The sequence below is a fragment of the Kogia breviceps genome, chromosome X (assembly GCF_026419965.1).
Source record: "Kogia breviceps isolate mKogBre1 chromosome X, mKogBre1 haplotype 1, whole genome shotgun sequence".
NCBI classification, from domain to species: Eukaryota; Metazoa; Chordata; class Mammalia; order Artiodactyla; family Physeteridae; genus Kogia; species Kogia breviceps.
Window position 1 is genome coordinate 5,114,432 of NC_081330.1, and position 23,543 is coordinate 5,137,974.

The window sequence follows — 23,543 nt, forward strand, 5'->3', positions numbered from 1 at the left end:
CTAAATCGTCTTCTTCATCCTCCCGAGTCTTAAGAACCTTTTTAAGGAGCAAGGGATCCCTAGCAGTCCAGGTTGCACATTATACACATGGCAAAAAGGGAAATTTAGCCATTTCAATCAATTATAGGCTTCTTTCAGTTTGGCCAATTCTTTACTTCCCGTTCTTGATAATTGGTTGATTCCTTAAAGGTGACCTCCACAGCCATTATTTTCTAAGTAATCACAATTTCTCCATCATCAAGGAAATGCATTTTCCAAGTATTTTCAGGCATAGATTACGTGTCTGGTTTGTGGCGTATGACTAAAAGCACTCCTTCAGTTAAGCTTTTTGCCTCTTATTACTCCGGGAAAGGCAGAGCTGCCTCAGTTTGCTTCGAATGTTATCTACAAATCAGTAATACAATTTCATTGCAAGACCAGTGTGCTAGGAGCCTATTGTACCATGGTACTTCTTTTTAATAAAAGTAGCAAAATAATTTAAGTTTTGAGGTTCATTTTTTTCTTTTATTTCATTGTGGCTAATATATGTGACTTAGTAATTCCTTTTTTTAAATTCTAATCTTTTTACAGTTAATCTCTCTAAGCTGCAAGTTGCTATTTCTTTCTCTAATTATAATAATGCTAATACCTTGAATTTGTATAGCACATTATGGATCTCAAAGCAAGGTTTCCGCGGACTGTTTGACTTGACCCTCACAATCACCGTGCGGCGAGTCAGCACAGCCGTTCTGGTCTACTCTGGCTTCTACCTGCCCTGACCCAGATGACCTTGGATAAGCAACTTAATGTCTCTGCGCCTCGATTTCCTCCTTCTTGCTGAGCCGTGAAGGGCTATAAAATGTTAGTTGCTGTTGTTGTGATTATCAGTTATTTTTTCTATCAGCTACTATTATTCACTTCAGAGGAAAGGAAACTCTAGGTCAGAGAAATAAAGTTTCTTCCCCAAAGTCACACAGGAGGTGAGCTTATCGGGTCTTCTGACTTCTTGTCGAGGATAAACAGCTTCCTGTTACAGATATGGAATCACACTTATGCGGATATGAAGCTGCAGAGAAGCTCACCTCAAATTCCTCATGGGAAACACGGGGAAAATGCATACCCATTTGCTGTAAGGACTAAACAAGCACACGTAGAAAGCTCTAGCACGGTTCCTGGCACAGAGGAGGCACTTGGTACAAGCCAGTTCCTCATCCCTCCCCATCTTTCCACACTCATCTAGACACGTCAAATGGCTTCACATTTTTCAAGCACTTTTGAACACATCCTTTTCAGCAGCACAGCACAAACTCAGATTTCAAAGCGACAAACGCAGCCACAAAGGGATGTTACCCACCAGCACCCCAATCTAGGCGCGGTCAACATTCTTTCCATTCTGGGAGTGGCTGAGATGAAGCCAAAGAGGGAAAGAAATCCGCCAGGACCAGGAGAGATCACCATCTCTTCTCTCTGCCAAGAAAGGGCAGTGGGTCCTAGGGACTGATGCTCATTGGCTACTTTATGAACTACCAAAGCCATCGGATAGGCGATCGGGCCTCGTTTTAGGATTTAGAGTGGCAAGAAGTTTCCTTAAAGTCCTGATCAACCACCAGGAATTTTGATTTCTAATTTGGGAGGCATTCCTACCACGACCGTCAGGAAGAGTTGTGGTAGGAATGTCCTCATTTCTACCGGTGGACCACAGGCCAGCTCTAGATCTCCCATCGTCGCTGGCATGTCCAGATACGCCAAGGGCGTTCACACCAGTGCAGGTCTAGGGAGCTTTTAGAGGTGTACATCTGCTCTAGTATCATGATATGGGGGAACGGAAAAGCATACTGCCCAGTGATCTTCCAGGAAACCCTGAACATGTACACAGCACAAGATGGCAGTCAGTCATCCAAGCAGCAGTGAAAGAGAGAGAATTACCAGGTCATCAACTGTTAGCGTTATTCCTTTCCTTCACAGTCTCGACTCCAAAACAAAGGCTCTTCCCCATCAAGTAGCATAAAGGCACCAGGCTACTAACTACACACAGACCTGGCCCTGCCCTAGACTAACGCTCCCATCTGTGTCTGTCCCTGATGTACTCTTGTCGTATCAAGACAGATGACTTTTGAAAATGACAATGTTGATAACAGGTTCTTTAACTGCCTACTCAAAACTACACTACTTACATCTAAAAATAGATACGCATCTATATTACAGGCTTGTTAAGGAGAAATGGCATTTACCTTAAAGGTACAAGACCATTAATTCAACAAGACTTAAAGTTATAAAGGGAGAAATAAGCCAAGGGTTCTACACCCCATAATAGTGTTAAGCATGGAGTAAATACTGAATTTTCAGAATGAGCCCTTTGAGTAAAGCTCATTTTTCTAGCCCCTCCGAAGATAAGAGGTAAAACTCATCTGGTCGCTCCTCTTTCTCAAGAAGGGATGAGGCATCTATCATCCTTTGACCTCTCTTCCACTTTCTAGAAAATACGGAGGCCACAACTTCTTATCGTGCCCCCAGCCTTCCTTCCACTGTCCTGCTTTTTCCTCACCCTAACATTGCATTCCCATCTTCCTCCCCGAGGCTCATCGCTCTCCACATGTTCTCAGTTTTGTATTTTCTCATCTCCTCTGGGACCCTGCCCCGCTCCTCACCACCTCTCCCTCCTGTGTCTTCACCTTCGCCTTCTCCGCTGACATTGGTTCCTTCCCATCAATCTCTAAACATGTTCACGTTTCTCTCCCCTTAAAAAAAGCTTCCTTCCAAATAATTGTTCCCCTTTCGTTCTAACGTATCTTCCTTTCTTCCTCCCTCCATACAAAGACTCACTGCAAGATCAAGTCTACATTCACTGCCTCTCTTTCTTTATTTCACCTTTTCCCACAATGACTACCGCCATCACCAAAGAAAACGACTCTCCCTTTCACCCCTTAAATGTTGCTGCTCTTCAAGATTCTCTCTTTGTTCTTCTTACCCAGCCATCTGGCTTGGTGATAATACCCATTCTCACAGCTTCCACTGCCACCTACACAGTAACACCTAACTCTCTCTCCTGACCACTCTCATTAGCTCCAGAGCCATACACCCCAGGCCTGCTGGAGAGCTCTCCCTTGACACCCACTGGCATCTTAAACCCATCATGCTCAAAGCAGAATTAATTATCTTTTCTCTATAAGCACCAACCTTGTTGTCCTCCTGAACAACCTGTTAATAACACCAGCCTCCTCTCAAGTCTAAAAGATCGGAATCGTTCATTCCTATCGCACACTCCCCACCTCCAGGCAGACACCTGTCCTATCACTTCAACTTCCTGGCTCTGCTCTAAATCCAGCCTGCCATGAACCCCCCTCAGCCAACGACAATAGCTTCTCTATCTGCCTCTGGTTTCCCTTCCCTCCAACCCAGCACACTCCACACTTCCAACATCATCTTTACAATTCTTCGTCTGTCCCAGACACGTCCTAACTTTAAAGCTTGCGATGACTTCTCTTCGTGTACAGACTCATATCCAAACTCCTTGGTACGAGGTAAGAAGTCTTCGGGCATCTTTCCCTGCCCGCCTCTTCAGCAGTTACCATGTGGTCACGCCCTCACTCATTCGTGATGATCTCTGCCACTGGGCAAGGAATTCCTTGAAGGCAGGGACTACGTCTTATTTCCCTTTGGACACTAGTCTACGACGTGGCTGGCACATAGTGGGCCTTCGATAAATCCTTGTCAAGCTAACCATATCTCTACATACACACATTCAAAGGCAGTACAGAAATTAAATCAACTGAGATAGGAACAATGGATTATTAAGGATTACACTATTATTGACAAATTGTCAGACTTACCAAATTTGGAAGGCACCTGAGTGTCTCAATCAAGAGCTGCTTGCTTAGTCTGAACAAGGCACCAGGACTCTGGTCTCACTAGTCACCAATCCAGACAGCTGACTGTCTACCCCAGTCACTGTCTCCTAAATGGTGCTCTTCTAAAATCACAACTCTTGAACATTTTCTCTATTGTTGTTTTACCTCTTAGATCATTTGTGTTTCATTACAGAAAACTACACTGCTGGTAAATTTCAATAAGAACCAACCAACTGCCAGCAATGAACCAAGATTCTTCTCCCAACCCCACCCCAAATAGCAAGTTCACAGGCAGTCACTGTGAAATCAATGCCTGTAGACATAGAAGTATGATCATTATTGGAGGTACACACTAGCCAGGATACCACTAGAAAATCAACCTAGCTACACTACCTCTTCTGGTTGAGGCAATCTCCTAACCCATGATTATTAATCACCGGGAAAAAATGATTGGCTTTTCCCTTTCTCCTAGAACGGTGATTTTCAAAGAGCACTCAAACCACTGAACAGCTGCTAACAACCTAAAATGGAAACGGAAAGCAGTGGCCTTGAGACGGATGGCACTGATTGGGAGGAGAAACAGGCATATCCGTTGACATTCTGATGAAGTCTTCGGGGGCTGCCATGCTGATAATCAAAGCGAGACAGAGTGTCAGGGGGCACTCCTTGCTGTAGGTAGTGCTGGGCAGGAAAGAATTCTTTGGAGACAGGAAGTCTCATAAGTCCCTTGCAAATCCTACTGTGTTCCCCCAAGAAGATGGAATTTGTCTCTGAAGACTTCCTCAGAAACCTGCCACTGCCCCCAATACAGCATATGTATATATTTCATTTGTAAAATGTATTCTCCTGGAGATGAGGTGGGTGTTTTGAAAATAGATTAAATGTTGATTAGTGCATTCAAAAATATAACAAGCAACCATTTTCCAGAAAGATAAATTACATACATATTCAGCTACCTTGTAGGGCTCCCCAAAAAGATCAAAGCCTGAAGAAAAGAGATCGTCTTCTTGCTGGACTTCTTGACTCCTCCGCTCCCATTCCCTTTTCTTAAGTGCACTACGGTCTTGTTCATAGTGACTGACATGCAAAGAAAAAGACAAAAGGAGACAAAGATGAATTAGTCATGTAAGTTATTTAGATCTCCCTCGTTATCAATAAGAAGAAAAAACAAAAAACAAGCCGAGGCTACCCAAACTGATACTGCATAGAGAGCAGGCCTCCTTTTCTTAATTCTCAATGGGTTTAAGACCCTGACCAGTTCTTCAGAATACAGAAGAAAACAGAAACTTGTCTATTAGAAACTGTACTCGTGACCACTTAAGTATGGCATAATCCTCTTCCCTTGTCCTTGCTTGATTACTACAGGCAATTACTGCAGAGTCCCCCAAAGTCAGTCCACTGTGCAAAAAAGTACTGAATTCAGGTTGCATTCTGTTGTCAACTGCCTAGGGCTCAGAATTCACAGATGTCACGAAGTCCCAAGGGAAAGGAATTATCAAATATGTTATTGTGGATAAACTGGAATTCTGTCCTGGGCCCACAGCCAGTGTTAGCCTGTGGTAATGAAATCAAAGGAGAGGGAATTCCCTGGTGGTCCAGTGGTTAGGACTCCAAGCTTTCGCTGCAGGGGGCCCGGGTTGGATCCCTGGTCTGGGAACTAAGAATCCCGCGGGCCACGTGGGGCGGCCAAAAAGAAAAGAAAAATCAAAGGAGAGTTTAAGAACATCTTCAGAAGTCTACAAAAATCCAAGTCACCCAATCAATCACACTCCTTTTTGTTTTGTGGGAAACTGTTCACAAAGAAAGGGGTCTGGCTTGACCAACAAACTACTAACAATGAAAAGAGGTGTAAAAATCTTTGAATGACCTTAGGGCACAAATGTTTTATAAACACTGTGTAACCCTGACTCTCGTGATATTTCAGGCTTTCCCATTGGAGGATCAGTACAAAAGCTTCCAGGCTATATCTAAGATACATTCTGGGTCCTTGGATTTTATAGAATGGAATCCTTCCTTATTAAGAAAACAATTATTTTCTTCATCGTGTAAGACTATGCATACCAAACCATAATCTAGAAGTCTCACAGTAGTGGATTTTATTTTGTTCATTGGGTTCCCTCCCCCAGCTTTTGATTATAATTCCACTCAAGGCGAGTACATAAACACTGGGAAAATTTCAATTATATAAATGTACATAAAATGCCTAGCAGGTACTGTATAAATGTTGCTTCCCTTCCCCATGTTAAATACAGGTATCCCCTGCTTTCTAAACGTTTGCAATAAGCCACTTTTACGAGAGACCTGTGTCAGTACCTTTTTTCACTAACGGAAAAAAAAATCCGAAGAGGATTCGCTCTTTTACAAAAAACCTCATTCCGTTACTCACATAGGTCTTTCTTAAAAGCAAAGTGGCATATTGAGAACTTGCAGAAATTGGGGGGATACTCTTCACTTTTGCACCGTTTTGCTTATGCAAGTTTTCATAGGAACGCTCTACTTTGGGCCAGCAGACGAAACCTGTAATGTCATGTGAAGACTTAATTAGGTAATTGACATGCAAACGAACATAATAGCTAAAGGAACTATAAGAGATATACTGATATAATACATAAGTACAGTTGACAGGTTTTGAATACATTCCAAACCTTAATACCTATCTATCGTTGGTCGCCTAGTTTGCTCATGAGTATCATAATGTTAATTTAGGAAATAAGAGCCCAGAGCATATGCAATATCCATGGCAGCTTCACTAGATATTGATATAGGTGGAGTGTAACAGGTCAATACACCTAACCATCCGCCTTCCTCCACAAGAATACGTGAGCTGACAAATTCTAAGTGACCCTGATAGCCTTATCTCCTGGATAAACAGCACTTCATCTCCCCATCTAAAAATCGTGGCAACATTTATAGGATGTTTACATGGACATTATCCTTTCATAATGCAAACCATGCCAGATACAGAAGAGCTCACCGGATCACTCATAGGTACGCCCAGCAAATGTTAGCGCTGTCTGGGAAAAATCAAAGACACTCCAGAGCTCCACCCAAAGCCCAGGCCTCACATCTGGGCCCCCGCCTGATCAACAAAGACGCCGAGTCCAGGTACCACTGAAAGCCAGCCCGTCATTCACAGTCCCAGATGCCATCCACGGGTATTACGTGTGCTGGCATCATCTGTCATTCCCATTCACGAGTCGAGACCAGAACCCCAAACGGCTGCCATGTGACGCAGTGTCTCTGTGTGGGAGGCTGATGTGGAGTCAACAGTAACATCTGGGGTCCATGAAGTGCGGAGTACAAGACTCACCCTCAGCATCATACACTGGCCCTGTGTAACCTGAGCCCATCGTCACTTTGCCGAAATGTAAGAATGATGGGGTGTCAGGGGTGGGATGAGGCGACAAGTTAAAGCAATATTTAGTGGGGGTGGGAAGCTGGGAAGAGGGTTTCCTGCAGCCACGATGCTCCATACAAACACGAGAGCAGAAGCCTCGTGCTTCCGAGGAATGCGAGCAAGATGTCAGTTTTCCAGCTCTCTGTTCATTCCGTGCACCTGACAGCCCAGAATGACCGTCCCGGGGATCCCATTTCATTGTCCCATGAGAAGAACCGAAGGACTTTGGTCTCTTGGCTTTGCAAACTACCTTCCTCCTCCTCTGAGGGCAAAGCTAATTAAAACCCGCGAGGCAGAGTAGAAAGGAAACGTGCTTCGACATGCATGAGAACCCTTCAAGCGGCCGGCAGTCAGGGCGCTTGGGGCTTTCGACCCAGGCTGGATTTGCGAGAAGGCTCTCGGCTGCGTTTTGCATCAGTTCATGAAGCTACCAAATTCCAGACGAAAACTCGGAAGAGCAGATTGAACGCGGGCACATGGGTGTTTATCTGCTGCATTTTTTAACACATATAACAAAGAACAGTTAATTCTCACATCTCTAGTGAGAATGAACTTAATCTCCATAGAGTTTCGCTGCTCTTGGAAGGCAACCAAATCTCGCCCGTTTTTTCCTTTTTCGCTCAGCAGGGCGTTGTACTGAAAGCTTCACCGGGCGAAGTATAATGAGGAACGAACTACAGGGTGATGAGGCTTTCACAGTGCAGAACGCCACTGATTTCTGACTGAAACCAAAATGACTAATTTGAAGCACCAGCTAATTAAAACCCCAGCTAGGTATTTAGCCTCTTGTTACACCTACTGCTGTTTATAATTATGAGGACCTCTTTACCTACTCAATTAAAGTTCTTTGGTTTCAGGGAGGTTGTGTTTGAACCTGTGAGCCCTGCAGAGGCCACAGGAAAGCCGATGTCTGTCCCCTGATGACCTGATGCCCCTTTGCACTCCTGGGCTGGTTTTCCAACAACAAAAAAAGGGGTCCACGGCCCACGAGGAAATGCTCAAGGCAGGAATCGGAATTCATCACCATGTTACTGGTCTGAACAATTCAAGGTTCCTCACACCGACGAGGACAGGGTGCACTAGTCCTCTCAGTGTGAAAACTCCCTTTCATATTAGGAAGTTGAGCCCCAAAGTGCAACGCGAGGACTCTGCACTCTTAGCAAGTGACAATGTTCTTCCAACTGTTTTCTATAGGACAGAAGGAAATTTGGCGACACTGAACACTCAAAACCCACGGGGAGGGGCAAATCAGGGATATGGGACTAAGAGATACAAACCACTTCGTATAAAATAGATAAGCTGGGGGGCTTCCCTGGTGGCGCAGTGGTTGAGAGCCCGCCTGCCGATGCGGGGGACACGGGTTCGAGCCCCGGTCCGGGAGGATCCCACGTGCCGCGGAGCGGCTGGGCCCGTGAGCCGTGGCCGCTGGGCCTGTGCGTCCGGAGCTTGTGCTCCGCAACGGGAGAGGCCACAACAGTGAGAGGCCCACGTACCGCAAAAAAAAAAAAAAAAAAAAAAAGATAAGCTGCAAGGATACATTATACAGCACAAGTACTAGAGCCAATATTTTATAATAACTATAAATGGAGTATAATCTACGAAAAAAATTTTTTTTGGCTGTGTTGGGTCTTCGTTGCTGTGCGCGGGCTTTCTGTAGTTGCGGCAAGCAGGGGCTGCTCTTCGTTGCGGTGCACGGGCTTCTCATTGCGGTGGCTTCTCTTGTTGCAGAGCACGGGCTCTAGGCGTGCAGGCTTCAGTAGTTGTGGCTCGCGGGCTTAGCTGCTCCGCGGCATGTGGGATCTTCCCGGACCAGGGATCAAACCCGTGTCCCCTGCATTGGCAGGCAGATTCTCAACCACTGCGCCAACAGGGAAGCCCTCTATTAAAATTTTGAGTCACTATGTTTTACACCTGAAACTAATATAATATTGTAAACCAACTATATCTCAATCTAAAACTGCATTTACCCTTCAACCTAAAAAGAAAACAACCTCAATTTACTCTTCATTGACCAAAGGCCTTTGTTTTCTGTCTGTACAGCCTATCATCTTTGGGGGTTTTTAAGAAAATGTTTATTTATTTGATTGTTTATTTATTTTTGGCTGCACCGGGTCTTAGTTGCAGGCTGCAGGCTTCTTAACTGCGGCATGCATGCGGGATCTGGTTCCCCGACTAGGGACCGAACCCGGGCCCCCTGCATTGGGAGTGCAGAGTCCTACCCACTGGACCACCAGGGGAGTCCATCAGCCGATGTTTTTGGAATCCCTGCTTCACTGACATCTCCACTAGCTGATAGAAAAAGGACAGAAAGAAGAACAAGTTCCATTTAACTATACATTTAACTCACCAAGGCCTTGAGTCACGTTTGGTTTGAGGTGCGTGGGTCCACTTACACGTGGATTTTTTTCAATAGTAAATAGTACAGCACCACGCAATCCACAGGTAGTTGAAACCGAAGTTGGTTGAATCCACGGATGCAGAGTCGCAGATACTGAGGAACCCGTGGGTACAAAGGGCTGGCACCCCTAGACCTGCATTATTCAAGGGCCAACTATACCCTGTTACTCACTCCAATGCAAGGCGGTGATGGTGAGAAGCTACTCTCTAGAATGGGTCTTTTATATTAGCTCTGATTTCACCCACCCATCGGTCTCCCTGGCCTCCGATAACAGAGAAACTGCCCTCTTAACACAGGAGGAATCTACGGCCCTCTGGGGATGAAGGGAGCCAAACCAAGGCCTCATCGAGGTGGTGGCAAAGGAACATGCCAACCTGTGTCTCTTCCATCTTCAAGTTCAAGTGATTTCTTCTCCTCCTCTTCTCCTTCTCTCAGATATTCTCCCATCCTCGTCCTTAAACTTGATCTTAGACTCAAGCAACTCCCATTTTCATCATTAGAAGCCACAGGTACACTCATGGGGAGATAAAACCCCGGACACATGTAGCTTCACTGAGACTGAGGAAGCTCAATTATGCCGTCTTCATTAGCTCACAGCGGCAGGACACCAGGCTGATAATGCTGGCTAGTCTTTTAGAAGAGACACTGTCGCCACCATCTAGTTCTGGTCCCTTCATTTTGCAGATGAGGAAATTGAGCTCAGAAAGGCAATGGGCCTCACAGCAGGTTTGTGGCAGAACTAGGAGGCGGGAACTCCGGTTTTCTGCTTCCCAAACTAGTTCTCTTCCTAATACCCCATGGTTTCCCTCTTCTGACTCTCATGCTTCCATCGCACTCAAGAATACATATCAGTCTCATTTGCACTCCGTTGGCCAACTTTCCTTAGGACTGTATTTCATCAGAAATTGTCAGGAGGGAAAAACTTTAGGAACTTCATTTGGTTGTGAGTATAGAAAATCCATTAGTTTCCTTACACCAAAATGTGCAGAACCTAAAGGGATTGTAAAAATTAACTACATATGTGGGAAGAAGCTGAGCAAAGGAGAGTGGAAACCAGTTGACGTCCATCTGGTTTGTATACTTCATGAGGTATAATCATCATTGCCTGCCTAACTTGGTTATTGTACAAAGTTAGTTGGGGACACATTTAAAAAAAAAAAAACACTGATTTTTTTTTTTTTTTTTTTTCGGTACGCGGGCCTCTCACTGTTGTGGCCTCACAGGCTCCGGACGTGCCGGCTCAGCAGCCACAACTCACGGACCCAGCCGCTCCGCGGCATGTGGGATCCTCCCGGACCGGGGCATGAACCCGCGTCCCCTGCATCGGCAGGCGGACTCTCAACCACTGCGCCACCAGGGAAGCCCCAAAACACTGATATTTTAAAGTGACAAGTTTGTTTAAAAATACTGCTAACTCATACAGGATTTACGGTAGTAACAATGTAAATGAAAGTAAATAACTCAGTCTCACTTGTTTTCTAATCCAACTGGCACTAAAACACCTTTATTTTGGCTAATATCTTTGTAAACGCATAAAAATACATATTTAATTCACCCAAGGGACAAACATAAGCTATAACTCACTCCTTCTGGCTCTCCTGAAGGAATTTTTGCCTTCTATAAAATGTGTACAGATTTATACTTACTACATGTTCCAGAATTCCAAGTGGTACTTTAAAAAAAATATCTATCCCTGTTTTGAATTTGACACTGACCTATGTCTGTATAGCTTCTGTTAGTTATAAAAAAGAAAACCTTGGGCTTCCCTGGTGGCGCAGTGGTGGAGAGTCCGCCTGCCGATGCAGGGGACGCAGGTTCGTGCCCCGGTCGGGGAGGATCCCACGTGCCGCGGAGCGGCTGGGCCCGTGAGCCATGGCCGCTGAGCCTGCGCGTCCGGAGCCTGTGCTCCGCAACGGGAGAGGCCACAACAGTGAGAGGCCCGCGTACCGCAAAAAAAAAAAAAAAAAAAAAAAAAAAAAAGAAAAAAAGAAAACCTGTGCTATTCAATACCTTCAAAATCACCCCCAAGTTAAATCCTTATTTTATCTGCTAATATCCATGAGCACTGCAATGTAAAGTGCTAACTCCCAAACCAGTCTAAGAAGCTAAAACCAGGCCATACTTATTTTGCACATATAGGGAAGATACACGAGAACTTTGGATCTGGGGATGTGAGTATGGCCTTGAAAAGGAGTTTCTATACATCAGTGGAACCTCTAAGTCCTGTTTCCACAGCAGGACTCATACATACAACCATACATACAACTCTGTATACAACCACTCTCTTCGGCAAATGGATTCTCTCCCCACAGACACTGGCTCTCATTAAAAAGAAAAAATCAAGACGGGAATGAAAGGACAGAAAACACACAAGACATTTACTTTCCACAAATGTCAGCTGTCCACCCAGTCATGCCAAGTTCTTCAGGTCTTAGGGAAATGGGCCAGGGCTCATTCTGTGAGTTCCCTTAAATCTGTGCTTTTTAAAACTATGTATCACCAACAGGGGAATAGTAAACCTGTTTCCCTCCAGGGCACCTTGGGGATATCCCATTCCCTCTACTTCTGAAAATGGAAGCAGATTCAGCTCATCCAGGAGGCTTGTCAAATCATCCTGCAGTGGGGTCAGGCAGACATTCCAAGAACCACTCCTCTTGTTTTGTTTTTGTCTCACCTCCTCTCCTTCTCTTATGCTCCCCACCCTGTTTTAAAAATTATTATAACACCTCTATTGAGATATAATCCGCAAACCATTCAATTCACCCATTTCAAGTATACGGTCAGTGCTTTTCAGTATATTCACAGAGTTTTGCAACTATCACCATGATATAATTCTAGAATATTTTCATGACCCCCCAAAGCAGCCCTGTACCTTTTAGGCATTACCCCTGCCCTGAATCCTCCCTTCCAGCCCAGCCCTAAGCAATAACCACTAATCTACTTTCTCTCTGAATGAATTTGCTTATCCTGGATATTTCATACACATGAAATGATGCAACGTGTGGTCCTCTGCGCCTGACTTCTTTCACCTATCAAAATGTTTTCAGGGTTCATCCACGTTGTAGCATGGATCAATACTTCACTCCTTTTATTAGTATCTGAATAATATTCCACTGTATGGATATTCCCGGTCCTAAGTTACACCATGCTCATTAGAGGGGTTCTATCTCGTGAGTTGATAATGATTTAACTGGGGTTCTCTATGTCTCCCATTAGACTTTTTACTCCTTAAGGGCAAGGTCCATGGCTTCTAAGTCACTGACAGCACGCTACAGGTGATCACAGCAAACCTTCCTGTATACAAACAAGCAATGTCAGATACAGATATTGTGAGGAAGACACTTTTAAAAAGTGTTTGACTGAAGCTTAGGGCAAAACTATTTTGGCTAGCCTACCAAATTCCCCAAATGATTCAATACCTCTAAGAAATACCAAATACTCAAGCTGCAAAGATAATTGAATATATCTAGGAATGGTAAAACAAAAACAAAAACAACCTACTGAAAACCGAACCTGACGCCAACCGAAGAAACAGGTTCCGTTATTTCTAAAGAATTTCATAGTGTGTCCAGAAATGATGGTACCCAGATTCTTTGTAACTCTCTCACTTACAAGTCTCTTGATCATTAATAACTCATTTTACATTTCTAAGCCTCAGTTTTGTTATGTGTAAAATGGGAGTTCCTCTTCGTGTGGTTAATGTCAAGGTTAAGTGTGATAGTGAACAAGGAAGGCTTCTGTAAGCTGGTAATGGCTGCTCACATGAGATCGTTGATACCACGGTCAGGATTTACTTTCATCCCACAAAGCTCTACTACACGTTAACTCGTGTGCTCCTCAGACACCCCTGATAAATCAGCAAGCCAGGAAAACTGAGGCTCAGAAAATTGTTCCAGCCTATGAGAACTGCATCCAGGCCACCACTCACCTGATTTCCTAACCCAGAGCTCTTTCAAAAAGTCTGAGATACAAGACCTGCATATGCCAAATATATTTATGTGTAGCTTTCATGAGTTCTCTTCATTCCACAAAAACTAGAGCAAAATTTCCTAATTTTTGAGGTCTAATGTCTTTCTAAGTAACAGACCAGGACAAAGTATATATATCTCATTAGACAGCCTTTAAACTTTTTTCTCTATAGGCTCAAAAATGATCTTTGAGGGCTTTCCTGGTGGCGCAGCGGTTGGGAGTCCGCCTGCCGATGCAGGGGACACGGGTTCGTGCCCCGGTCCGGGAGGATCCCACGTGCCGCGGATGGGCCCGTGAGCCGTGGCCGCTGAGCCTGCGCATCCGGAGCCTGTGCTCCGCAACGCGAGAGGCCACAGCAGTGAGAGGCCCGCGTACCGCAAAAAAAAAAAAAAAAAAGATCTTTGAGATAGCGACAGGAAATTGATCAATATATGGAATTCATACACAAATTAATATTGACACGAGGTTTAAAATACTATTTTTTTAAATTTAAAACATTTCTAAATATTACCGATCTTCTATAATCTGCTTCTCGATTTTGGCCGCACATGGGAATCACCCAGTGACGATTTTATAAATCCCCGCACCCAAGTCACACGCCAGACCAAACTGCCTGCGAATCTCCTGGTGCGGGGGACAGGGCGGGGCGGGGTTCCCAGGCATCCAATATAAAACAGCTTCTAGTCTTTGCACATGATAGGATCCTTCGCATACAAACTTCTTTATTAAACCCATTTGGGCGTGCCTCGATCGGATGGACTTCACATGGAGGTGAATCAAGAGTCAGGGCCCGTTCCGGAACGGATGTACTCTATGAAGCACAACTCTGCCTTGTTGGTCTACGCTGGCAGAAATGTCTCAAGGTGAAGAGCGGTTATTACAAGACTGGACTGTCATGCAGAACAAGCACAGTAACACTAATAGCCACGCTCTGTTCATCCCTTGCACCACGCCAGGAACCAGTGGAGCCATTTTCAGAGGACTACCTAATTTAATCCTCACAAAAACTCTGATGAGGCGGCGTCATCCTCACTCTGTAGATGAGGTGACAGACGCATGAGCCCCAGAGAGGTTGACATGCCCCAAAAATGACACAGTGAGTAAGTGAAACAAGCGGAAGAGGCGCTGAGGCTGCCCTATCCAGAGGCCACCCTCTTAGCCAAAAAGAAGATGCTAGTAGACGGGAAAGAAGGCCCCTGCCAGAGAGGCACAGCCACACGTTTGAGCTCTGCTCACAGGACAGCACAGCACATGATCCAGGGGGGACACCGAAAATCTGAACTCCCTGCTTCAGATTACCTAAGCAGAATATCTCAGCTTAGAGGGGGCTCTTGCAGCATGGTATAGATTATTCTCCAAACAGCACGCACAGGTAGACACTTGGACGCATAAGGACGGCCAACAATGTTGTAAGAGTGCACGAAAATTCCATTTTTTAGAGGATTCCCTTTTAACGGAGCTGCCACGCTTTTACAGAATGACCATGACTCCGGGAACCCGAAGGTATGCCCACAGCAGTACACTCAACTCAACTTTCTAGAGGCCTGTTAAAATGTACTTTACAAGCAATTGTTCCAGTGAAATTAAATTCTTTTGTCCGTGGACAATGTGACTCTTGGCTAAGAGACGTGGTCCAATATCCCTGGCTGCTTGAGAGATGACTGTCTCCCCAACGAGCGTTCCTTCGCTCTTCTCCCAGCAGCCCAGATTGCACCTTCATCTCCTTTAATCTCCCTTCAAGCATCCCCTCCTCCTCCACACTCAGGTACCCCGCTACAAGAAGACTCCCCTTTGTGCCATAGATATCTAAGCACGCGGAAGTTTCTTTTCTGATTCTGTAATATTTTCTTGGGTTAGGTGTCTGATTTCCTTTTTTTTTTTTTTTTTTGCGGTACGCGGGCCTCTCACTGTTGTGGCCTCTCCCGTTGCTGAGCACAGGCTCCGGACGCGCGGGCTCAGCGGCCACGGCTCACGGGCCCGGCCGCTCCGCGGCACGTGGGATCCTCCCGGACCGGGGCACGAACCCGCGTCCCCTGCGTCGGCAGGCGGGCTCTCAACCGCTGCGCCACCAGGGAAGCCCTGGTTTCCATTTTTAGAGAAAATCATTTAAAAATAACTCGAGTTCTGACCCATTCATCCAAAATGAGACTTCCCCGTCACTCCTTCTGGCTCTCTGACCCACTGGTAACCCAAACCGATGCCTTACAAGCATCTCATATTCAATGCTGGCCGCGCAGAGAGAGCTGCAAACAATTGCATGACTCAGAAGTTTTCAAAGACACTTCCTGAAGACGAGTAGGGGCCTGGAATGGATAACACAAGCCAAGAAATACACACTCAGAGAGTGAATACAGTTAAGTGTATTTATTTATACGTTTATGTTTGAATCGGTGAAACTACTGAAAAATCGAAATGATAGAAAACATCCTCGCTTCCCCTCTTGTCAGCATCTACCCTGTTCCCCACTGACAGTCAGAAGTAACAAGTTTTATTATTTTCCTGTTTATTCTTCCAGTGCTTCTCCATGTACTTTTCAGTGTCAACTTGAAATTACCTCATTTCGAATTCTCTCTTTAAACGAATCAGAGTCAATGCTAATGCTGAGCTTTGAACAGCTGCGAGATCTAAATTTTGATCCACTTCCAGGAAGGAAATGCAAGGATGCTTCTCATAATCAGAAACGGAGCCACGCAAGAGGAGGTGGTGTCCAGCTTTGATTATTCTTTGCGGTTGGTGTGAATTCTGCCTCACGGCCGGCAGGGTGCCCGGCTTGGCCCTCTGCCCCATCCCATGGGCCACGCCCCCCGCTCCATACCTGTTGCTTCTGCCACCAACCTACACAGAACAACTCTGTTTTTCAAGTTAGGAAAAAGCTGTCTGAAGTATTTCCCCTCCATGCCCACTAAATATCAGGAATTCTTTGCCAAGTCAAAGTTTTCATATAAACCTGGCTTCTCATAAATGACACTTTAAAAAGGCGTTTTATTTTCAGTTAGCTATGAGCAAGACAATTTCAACAACTACTTAATTTAAAACACTATTTTCTCAGAAATCGCATTCTTAATTACTTTTAAACTAAGGAAATTAATGCCCTGAACAAGCAGTTTATAACTGACAGTCTTAAGCAGTCTTAAGCCCCCTTAAGGCTTCCTCTTCAGGCCCCTGCCCCTCCCTGGCCCACGCACCCCACAGGGCTCCGGCCTGAAAGGCCCACGGCAAACAGCCACTGGGCACTGCTTGATTTTGCCCTCTGCACCGTCATGACTCCAGGCTCCTTTCCCCCATGTCACATGGACGTAGTTGTGACTCCTTCTTGGGTTACACTTCTCCCTCTTGCCTCGATGAGGTGCCTGACATGGTGCCCCCCTGTTTTGGGTGGAAGTGTGTCACCCCAACGCTCATCTAGTGGAGTCCTGACCTCCAGGACCTCAGACGGTGACCTTACTTGGAAATAGGGTCACTGCAGATGTAATTAGTTAAGATGAGGTCATACTGGGGTAGGGTGGGTCCCTCATCCACTATGACTGGTGTTCTTATTCAAAGGGGAAATGTGTGACGATGAGGACAGAGATCGGGGTGAGGCTTCTACAAGCCAAGGAGCACTCAAGACGGCCCGTAAATCACCAGAAGCTGGGAGACAGGCCTGGAACACATGCTCCCTCACGGCCCTTAGAACAAACCCTGCCCACACCTTGATCTCAGACTTCGAGCTTCCAGAAGCAGGAGACAATACATCTGTTGTTTAAGCCTCCCAGTTTGTGGGACTTGGTTATGGCGGCACTGGAAGAGCCCTGCAGCCCCGGCTGGCATTTCTGAGTCAGTTCGCAGTGAAAATGTTGGCCCTCATCACTGTCAGTGTGGATATTCAAGACCTTAGGAATGATCTTTCTTGCTCCAGTGACATGGTATCCAGCCTTCTTGCCTCTATGCCAGCTGAAGTCTCCTTAGGCTTTCCTACCTGGTCTCCTTGCCCCTTTCCTGCTCTGAGAGAGCCGTGGGTGCTAAATGAAACCGTCCACCAGAAACGAATCACACATTTCTGCTTCCCATTTATCTGGAAAAGTGCCAACCTCAGTGTTCCGCTCTCAAGAAATATTTTTTGACTGAATGGATGAACAAATGACAGGTAAACATTTTTTCTGCCCAAGTTCGGTGACAAATATTGACCAAGATATTAAGATATTAATTAGTTCGTCTATTTAATCAACAAACATTTACTGGGTGCCCAGGTCACACAAGGGACCATGTTTGGTGCTCAGAAAAAAATAAGAAACAGTATGAGTCTTTGAGACATTCACAGCACAGGAGGGGAGGTAAATCCACTCTAACGTCATCACCCTGCAGGGTAACACACACTATGGCCATAGGAACAAAGTGCCCTGGGAACAGTGTCAGGTTGGCGTGGGGTGGGAGGCAAAAGCAGGCAGCTGTGCTCCAGCCGGGTCTTGAATGGAAGTGCTCCCAGCCTGCACATCAGCTCGTTCAAGTACACACTGACCAAGTGGCACTAAAGACGGTCCCGTGGGACAGACACGGATGAGTGAAGAGATGAAAGATGCGGCCAAGCTCAGTCCCTCGGACTGTCCACGGCTGGCAAAACTGGTCTACAACAGTGGTGGGAAAACAGCAAAGATTTTCTGCTCTTCGGGGAAGCTGGAAAATGAGAGTTTGGTCTTTGCAAATGCTTGGATTCAGGGCTCAAGCCCGAACTGCACCTGTGATACCGAGTGAGAGGAACAGCCTCACAGAGAAATGGATGTGACTGAGATAAGCACGTGAACGGTGAGCTCATGAAGAATAGATGAGATTTCAAAGGGAAGCATTTATTGTTTCCTGTACTGGAGCACATTGTCTCTCAATATGATTAGCTATCTGTCTCGGTTATCCAAAACCGGTATGAACTAAAGCGCTTACGCAGTTATGCTCCATTGATGTCAGCTAGGGGAGCATGAAAATCTCCATGAAGGTGGGTAATTGATGCGTAAATCAGAGCTCAATCACTCTGTAATAGCAATGGTCCCACTGAAAATATGCTTGTTGAACACAATCACCGAGAAGCCAGAGGGAGGGAGAGGAGGGCGGGAGAAGATAGAAGGCTTATTTATTAAAAATGATAGTAACTGGCAATTTGTGCAATTTTCTCTTCAGCAGAGGGCTGCTGTCAGAAATGCTTGCAAGCAACTTGTGACCAACGCATCCAGATAGTCTCCTTCTGTTCTAATGAACTGTTTCTGTTTTATTTAACCGCTCAGACACCCTGTTGTGGATGCTTCCGCTTTTGAAACATGACACATGTTAATGACATCTGTGATAATAATTTGGTTAACAATGCTCATTCTAGGTACGCTTGCTGTTGTTATTAAAATCCTCCCGTCGCTTTGCACTTGCTCTCTGAAGAGCAGTGAATAAAAATGGACACTGCCTTGCAATTTAATATTTTAATATCTCACACTGCAACAAAAACGACTTCTTACTGTTGATCAAATAGCAGCTCCCGTTTCTATCCTCCCGACCATCATTATCATTATTATCACTTAAGCTGCCATGATGGCAGCTAGTGGCAGATTTTTCTCCCCCTCGACTGTCCTCGCTGAATAAAGAGAAAATTCTCCACAGGAAATACTGCCACAGTAGGTTTAACAGCCAACACTCCTGCCAATTAATATGAGAAAGAAAGCGCTGGCTTTTCGTTTTTTTCCAGCTCTTATGAAAAATGCTTGAGTCAATATGAGAGGCAGGTTTGTCCTAGGCGTCGCGTGTGGATCCAGGGGATTTACCCACCGGCGCGTAATGCAGGCTTGAGTCTCAGCACAGCGCATGCGCAAACCCCCCTTCCGTAGAGAGTCAGCCGGGTCCGTGCGGCAGCACAGAGCCGCCGCATCGGTACAGATGTGCCCCTCTGTGGAGGTGAGGGCCCTCTGCTCGCCTGAGGTCAGCAGCTCAGGCCGGTTCAAAAGCACGCGTGTGCTGATGGCCTGTCTCATATCTAGTGCTGGGCCTTCATCCAAATGTCCGCGCCTTGACGACAAAATGCCTGTGTAAGATGGGCTGGTAACAGGTGCTTAGGGGGAGCAGGAGAGAGTAGGGGCCGACTGAGGAAGGCTTAGCCTTACCGGGAGTGGTGTAATTTTTGGTAGGTGAGTGGATTCATATATTATCAATGTCCTTACAAAATAAATGCATGCATGCACCTGGTGCGGAGTAGGATTTTAAAATTTTGCTTCCCTTTTGGAAAGCAACACTCTCACATTTGCATGGTACTTGTCACTTCCCAAAGCACTTCCACAAGTCTGACCTGGTATGAGACTTCCAAAAACCCTGGGAGCTAGGCCAGACGGGCACTCTGACCTCCCATTTCACAGATGAAGACACTGAGACCCAGAAGGGCTAACTGCTCAATGGTCACATTGTCGCCGGCTAATGAAGGGCAGGAACACATACGAAGGCAAGCTGTCTGCATCCAGGAGCAGTTGTTTGGTTTTTTGTTTTGTGTTTTTCCTACTATAGGGCTCTGTGCTCTAACTGTAAAATGCTTGCTAATCCTATTCTTCCAGAACACGGGAAAAGTTGCTAAGTGGTAGAGCAAAGGGCCATTATTTTAAGGTTTTTCGAAAACAGTTTTTGATGGGCTATCATTATTAATGGACTAATAATCCGTAAGTGTGTCTTTGTAGAGAAACAATGCAATGGGGAGACACATAGCAGGTGGACTTTTGGAAGGAGGAGAGCATCTAGTGGAAAGACCTCAGAGGGTGACGCTGCCACTTCAAGTTTGAGTGACCTTGAGCCAGTCACTGGGCTGCTGACAGCCTCCCAAGACTCTCTGATCCAGAGAGCACACAGTATCGGAGGAGGAGATAAACTATAATGGCAACTGGAAAACTGCAGCAACACGGCAACTGCTGGCCAAGCTGAGGATGGACAACGTGGCTAGTCTGCACTGAGATGCGCTGTAAGTATGAAATACACACCAGATTTCAGACTTGGTATGAAAATACTATTAAATACAGAATTAATCATTTTTAACAGATTGCATGGTGAAATGGTATTTGGCGTACACGGAGCTCAACCAAGTGTCAAGAAAAGCAATTTCACCTGTTTCTTCTCACTTTTTCAAAAATGTGGGTACTAGAAAATTGAAACTAAACAAAGTAGAATTGTGTTTGCGGCTCCCCTTATATTTCGATTGGGCAGTACTGGCCTCAAACGAGAGCTTTTCTAGGTCTACTTAATAACCCACTTCGCTTAAATAATATTGTTTTCAGTGCTCTGTCTCCAGACAACAGAAGACTCTGTGCCTTTGGGTTCATTGTAACGATCTAACCTATGCAGTCCTGTTCCGTTATCCCCCCTTCTCTATTCTCATTTGTTCCCTCCATCTCATTTTCATTTAGACCTTGGGCACATATGCCAGTGTTTATTTTCATGACTGCTGTATTGTCTAATTGGTGCATTGTTGATCAATAATATGTGAGGTGTTGAGCTCTGTTTGTGTAATATGTTTAATATGCTTCGACCCAATGCGCCATATGGAGGCACTGCACTGTATATTACGAGCGTATTAATGCTAAGACTCAATTGAGTATGGCTGGTGCATAGTAAACAAGTAAAACAAAATTATGCTAAAGTAGTTACTGAACATCGTGGTCCCTAATATTTGTAACGAGCACCGCAAACACTGTGCTACTGTGTGGGTGCCAGCGCCCACCCGTCTCTGAAACCGCAGATGAGCCTAAGCACTATTCCAGGCTTAACGTAAATGTCGTTTTACAAGGTGAAGGCGTTTTTTTCAGGTAGAGAAACTAGAGAGAATAAATAATAGAGTGGAACTTAATCTACCAATAACTGTGTCTTGAAATCGAAACTCTGTGCGGTAGTGGAGCCGTTTATGCTTGTTTTCTTTCCCAGGTGCCTGGAGGAGCTGGGAAGAATTTTGATTAACAGAAGCCACCAGCAGTTTCTTTCTACCTGTTTCACATACATTTCACACATTACTTTCAGGACTCCTCAGTTTACTGATATTTTCTTGGGAAACTGCCAACCAATCTGTGGCAAAATTAAACTGTGCCTTTTAATATAAAACAATCATTGATTAGCACATACCGTTCAAGCCAGATGAATCAGCAGCCTGCAAGGATGAAGCGTTTTATCACAGTAACACGCCACTCGAACACGCTGATAGATACATTCATTTTGCTGCTGGGCACCGCGGCAGGCAAGAGCACAGGCCCACGCTCCGTGGCACTTCACACTCCTGTTCCCTAGCACACGGCGTGCTTGACAACAAGAATGTCTTCAGATGAACAATTTACTATGATTAGTTGAGTTTCATTTGTTAATTACAGATTCAACAAGAACAGAATGCCGAAGCTTTTCAAGTCTCAGATACCCATTGATCTGTAGCCCCCTACATGCTCAAGTAATACTGGAAGTCTAATATAATTTATTGTTACTTAGAGCACTGATTGGCTAGAGGAATTATGCTCCAATAAATGATGGCACTGCCATTGAATCCGTCTATAATTGCTTCCATTCATCGTAATGCACGCTCGAATGCAAACTGGAAAGAAAGGAGATGATCAACTTCAAGCTTCAGCTGTTTCGAATTCCACAGTGTGTCCGTAGGTTAATGGATGTTGAATATTATGCTGATCTATATGCTGTGTTGCACTAGACAGATCTTAAGAGACTTATATATACGCACACTCATATATATTGCACGTCCGAGGAAGCGGATACAGTGACTCTGGCAGGACGGGGCCAGGGTACAGATTCTTCAGGAACGCTCGGTCCTGTACTGCTCTGCCCCCCACCCCTCAGGACAAGTGGAATCCTCAGGCTCCTCATTTCCGTCCAGAGTGGCTCTACCTGGGGCACAGTGACACACAGAAAAATTGTGCCCCGACGTTTGCGACTCATCTTCCCTCTTGCCTCCTTGAGCAATCCTTGCCTGACACTGCGCCTTCCATCCAGGCTGAGTTCAGAGCCCCTCGTCTCTACTTCCAGCACTCCGAGGCTCCTCCAGCTCAGGGAACTGTTTACTGCCGAACAGAAGGGGAGTTCCTGTCTCAAGGACAATTCTCCACAAACGTGAAGGCTTCAAACAACACAAATGTATCCTCTTCCAGTTCTGGAGGTCAGAAATCGGCAGGGCTATGTTCCTTCTAAAGGTTCTGAGGGAGAATCTGTTTTCTTGCTTTTTCCAGCATCTAAGGGTCGCCTTCATGCCTTGGCTCATGGCCCCTTCCTGCACCTGCAAGTCCAGCAGCAGAGCATCTTCAGATCTCTCTCTCACCTCTGCTGCCGGCGTCACGTCCCCTCTGACGCTGACCCTCCCTCCTGCCTCCCCCTCTTACGCAGACCCTTGTGATTACATTTACGGCCCAAGCATACGATGCAGAATCATCTCCCCAGCTCCAGACCCTTCACTTAATCACACCTGCCAAGTCACTCTTTTAAGCCACATATTCACAGGCGCGGGGGGTTAGGACATGGATCTCTCTGGGGGCACATTATTCTGCCCGCCACGGGTACAACACTTTAATCGCTCCTGTCCTCCCAGTGCCTAAGGCCATTACATGACAAACAGTAGGGCTGCGATATCCCTAGCAGAGGTGAATGAATGCATAAGCATGATTCATTAGAGCTTTCAAATGTCTCTTCTGGAAAGTATCTCATACATGAAGAGAGCCCAATGGGCGAGCGCCCTGTTCATCCACACCTGCTCTGTCATTTACTGCCACTTCGGCTCGCCAAGGCTTGACTTTTCTCACCGGTAAGTGTCTCTGGGAATTGCTGTGACCCTCAGATAAGAGAATGGATGTGAAAACGCCTGTAAAGGTAAATGGCTTTCTCCACGTTCTTTAGCATCACCCTTGCATCGCTAACAGAAGAGACACTAGACCCTGGAGAGAGGGAGACAAGAGGGAAAAGGTCCCACTTGTACGGAGAT

At 45.6% G+C, this 23,543-nt stretch overlaps 1 protein-coding gene across 5 annotated transcripts in view; it reads right to left on the bottom strand.

Moving 5' to 3' along the window:
- The window catches only part of AFF2 (ALF transcription elongation factor 2), a 491,933-nt gene that overhangs the window by 327,187 nt on the left and 141,203 nt on the right, over positions 1-23,543 (bottom strand). For 2 of the 5 annotated variants that reach the window (XM_067023268.1, XM_059050316.2), the window contains exon 2: positions 4,784-4,904. The exons of 1 other annotated variant lie outside the window; for it this stretch is intronic. In XM_067023268.1, the coding sequence (XP_066879369.1) occupies positions 4,784-4,904 (121 nt within the window). Of the gene's footprint in view, positions 1-4,771; positions 4,905-23,543 lie in introns of all 5 variants that reach the window. 2 more of the 5 variants (XM_067023267.1, XM_067023266.1) reach the window with 1 other exon arrangement.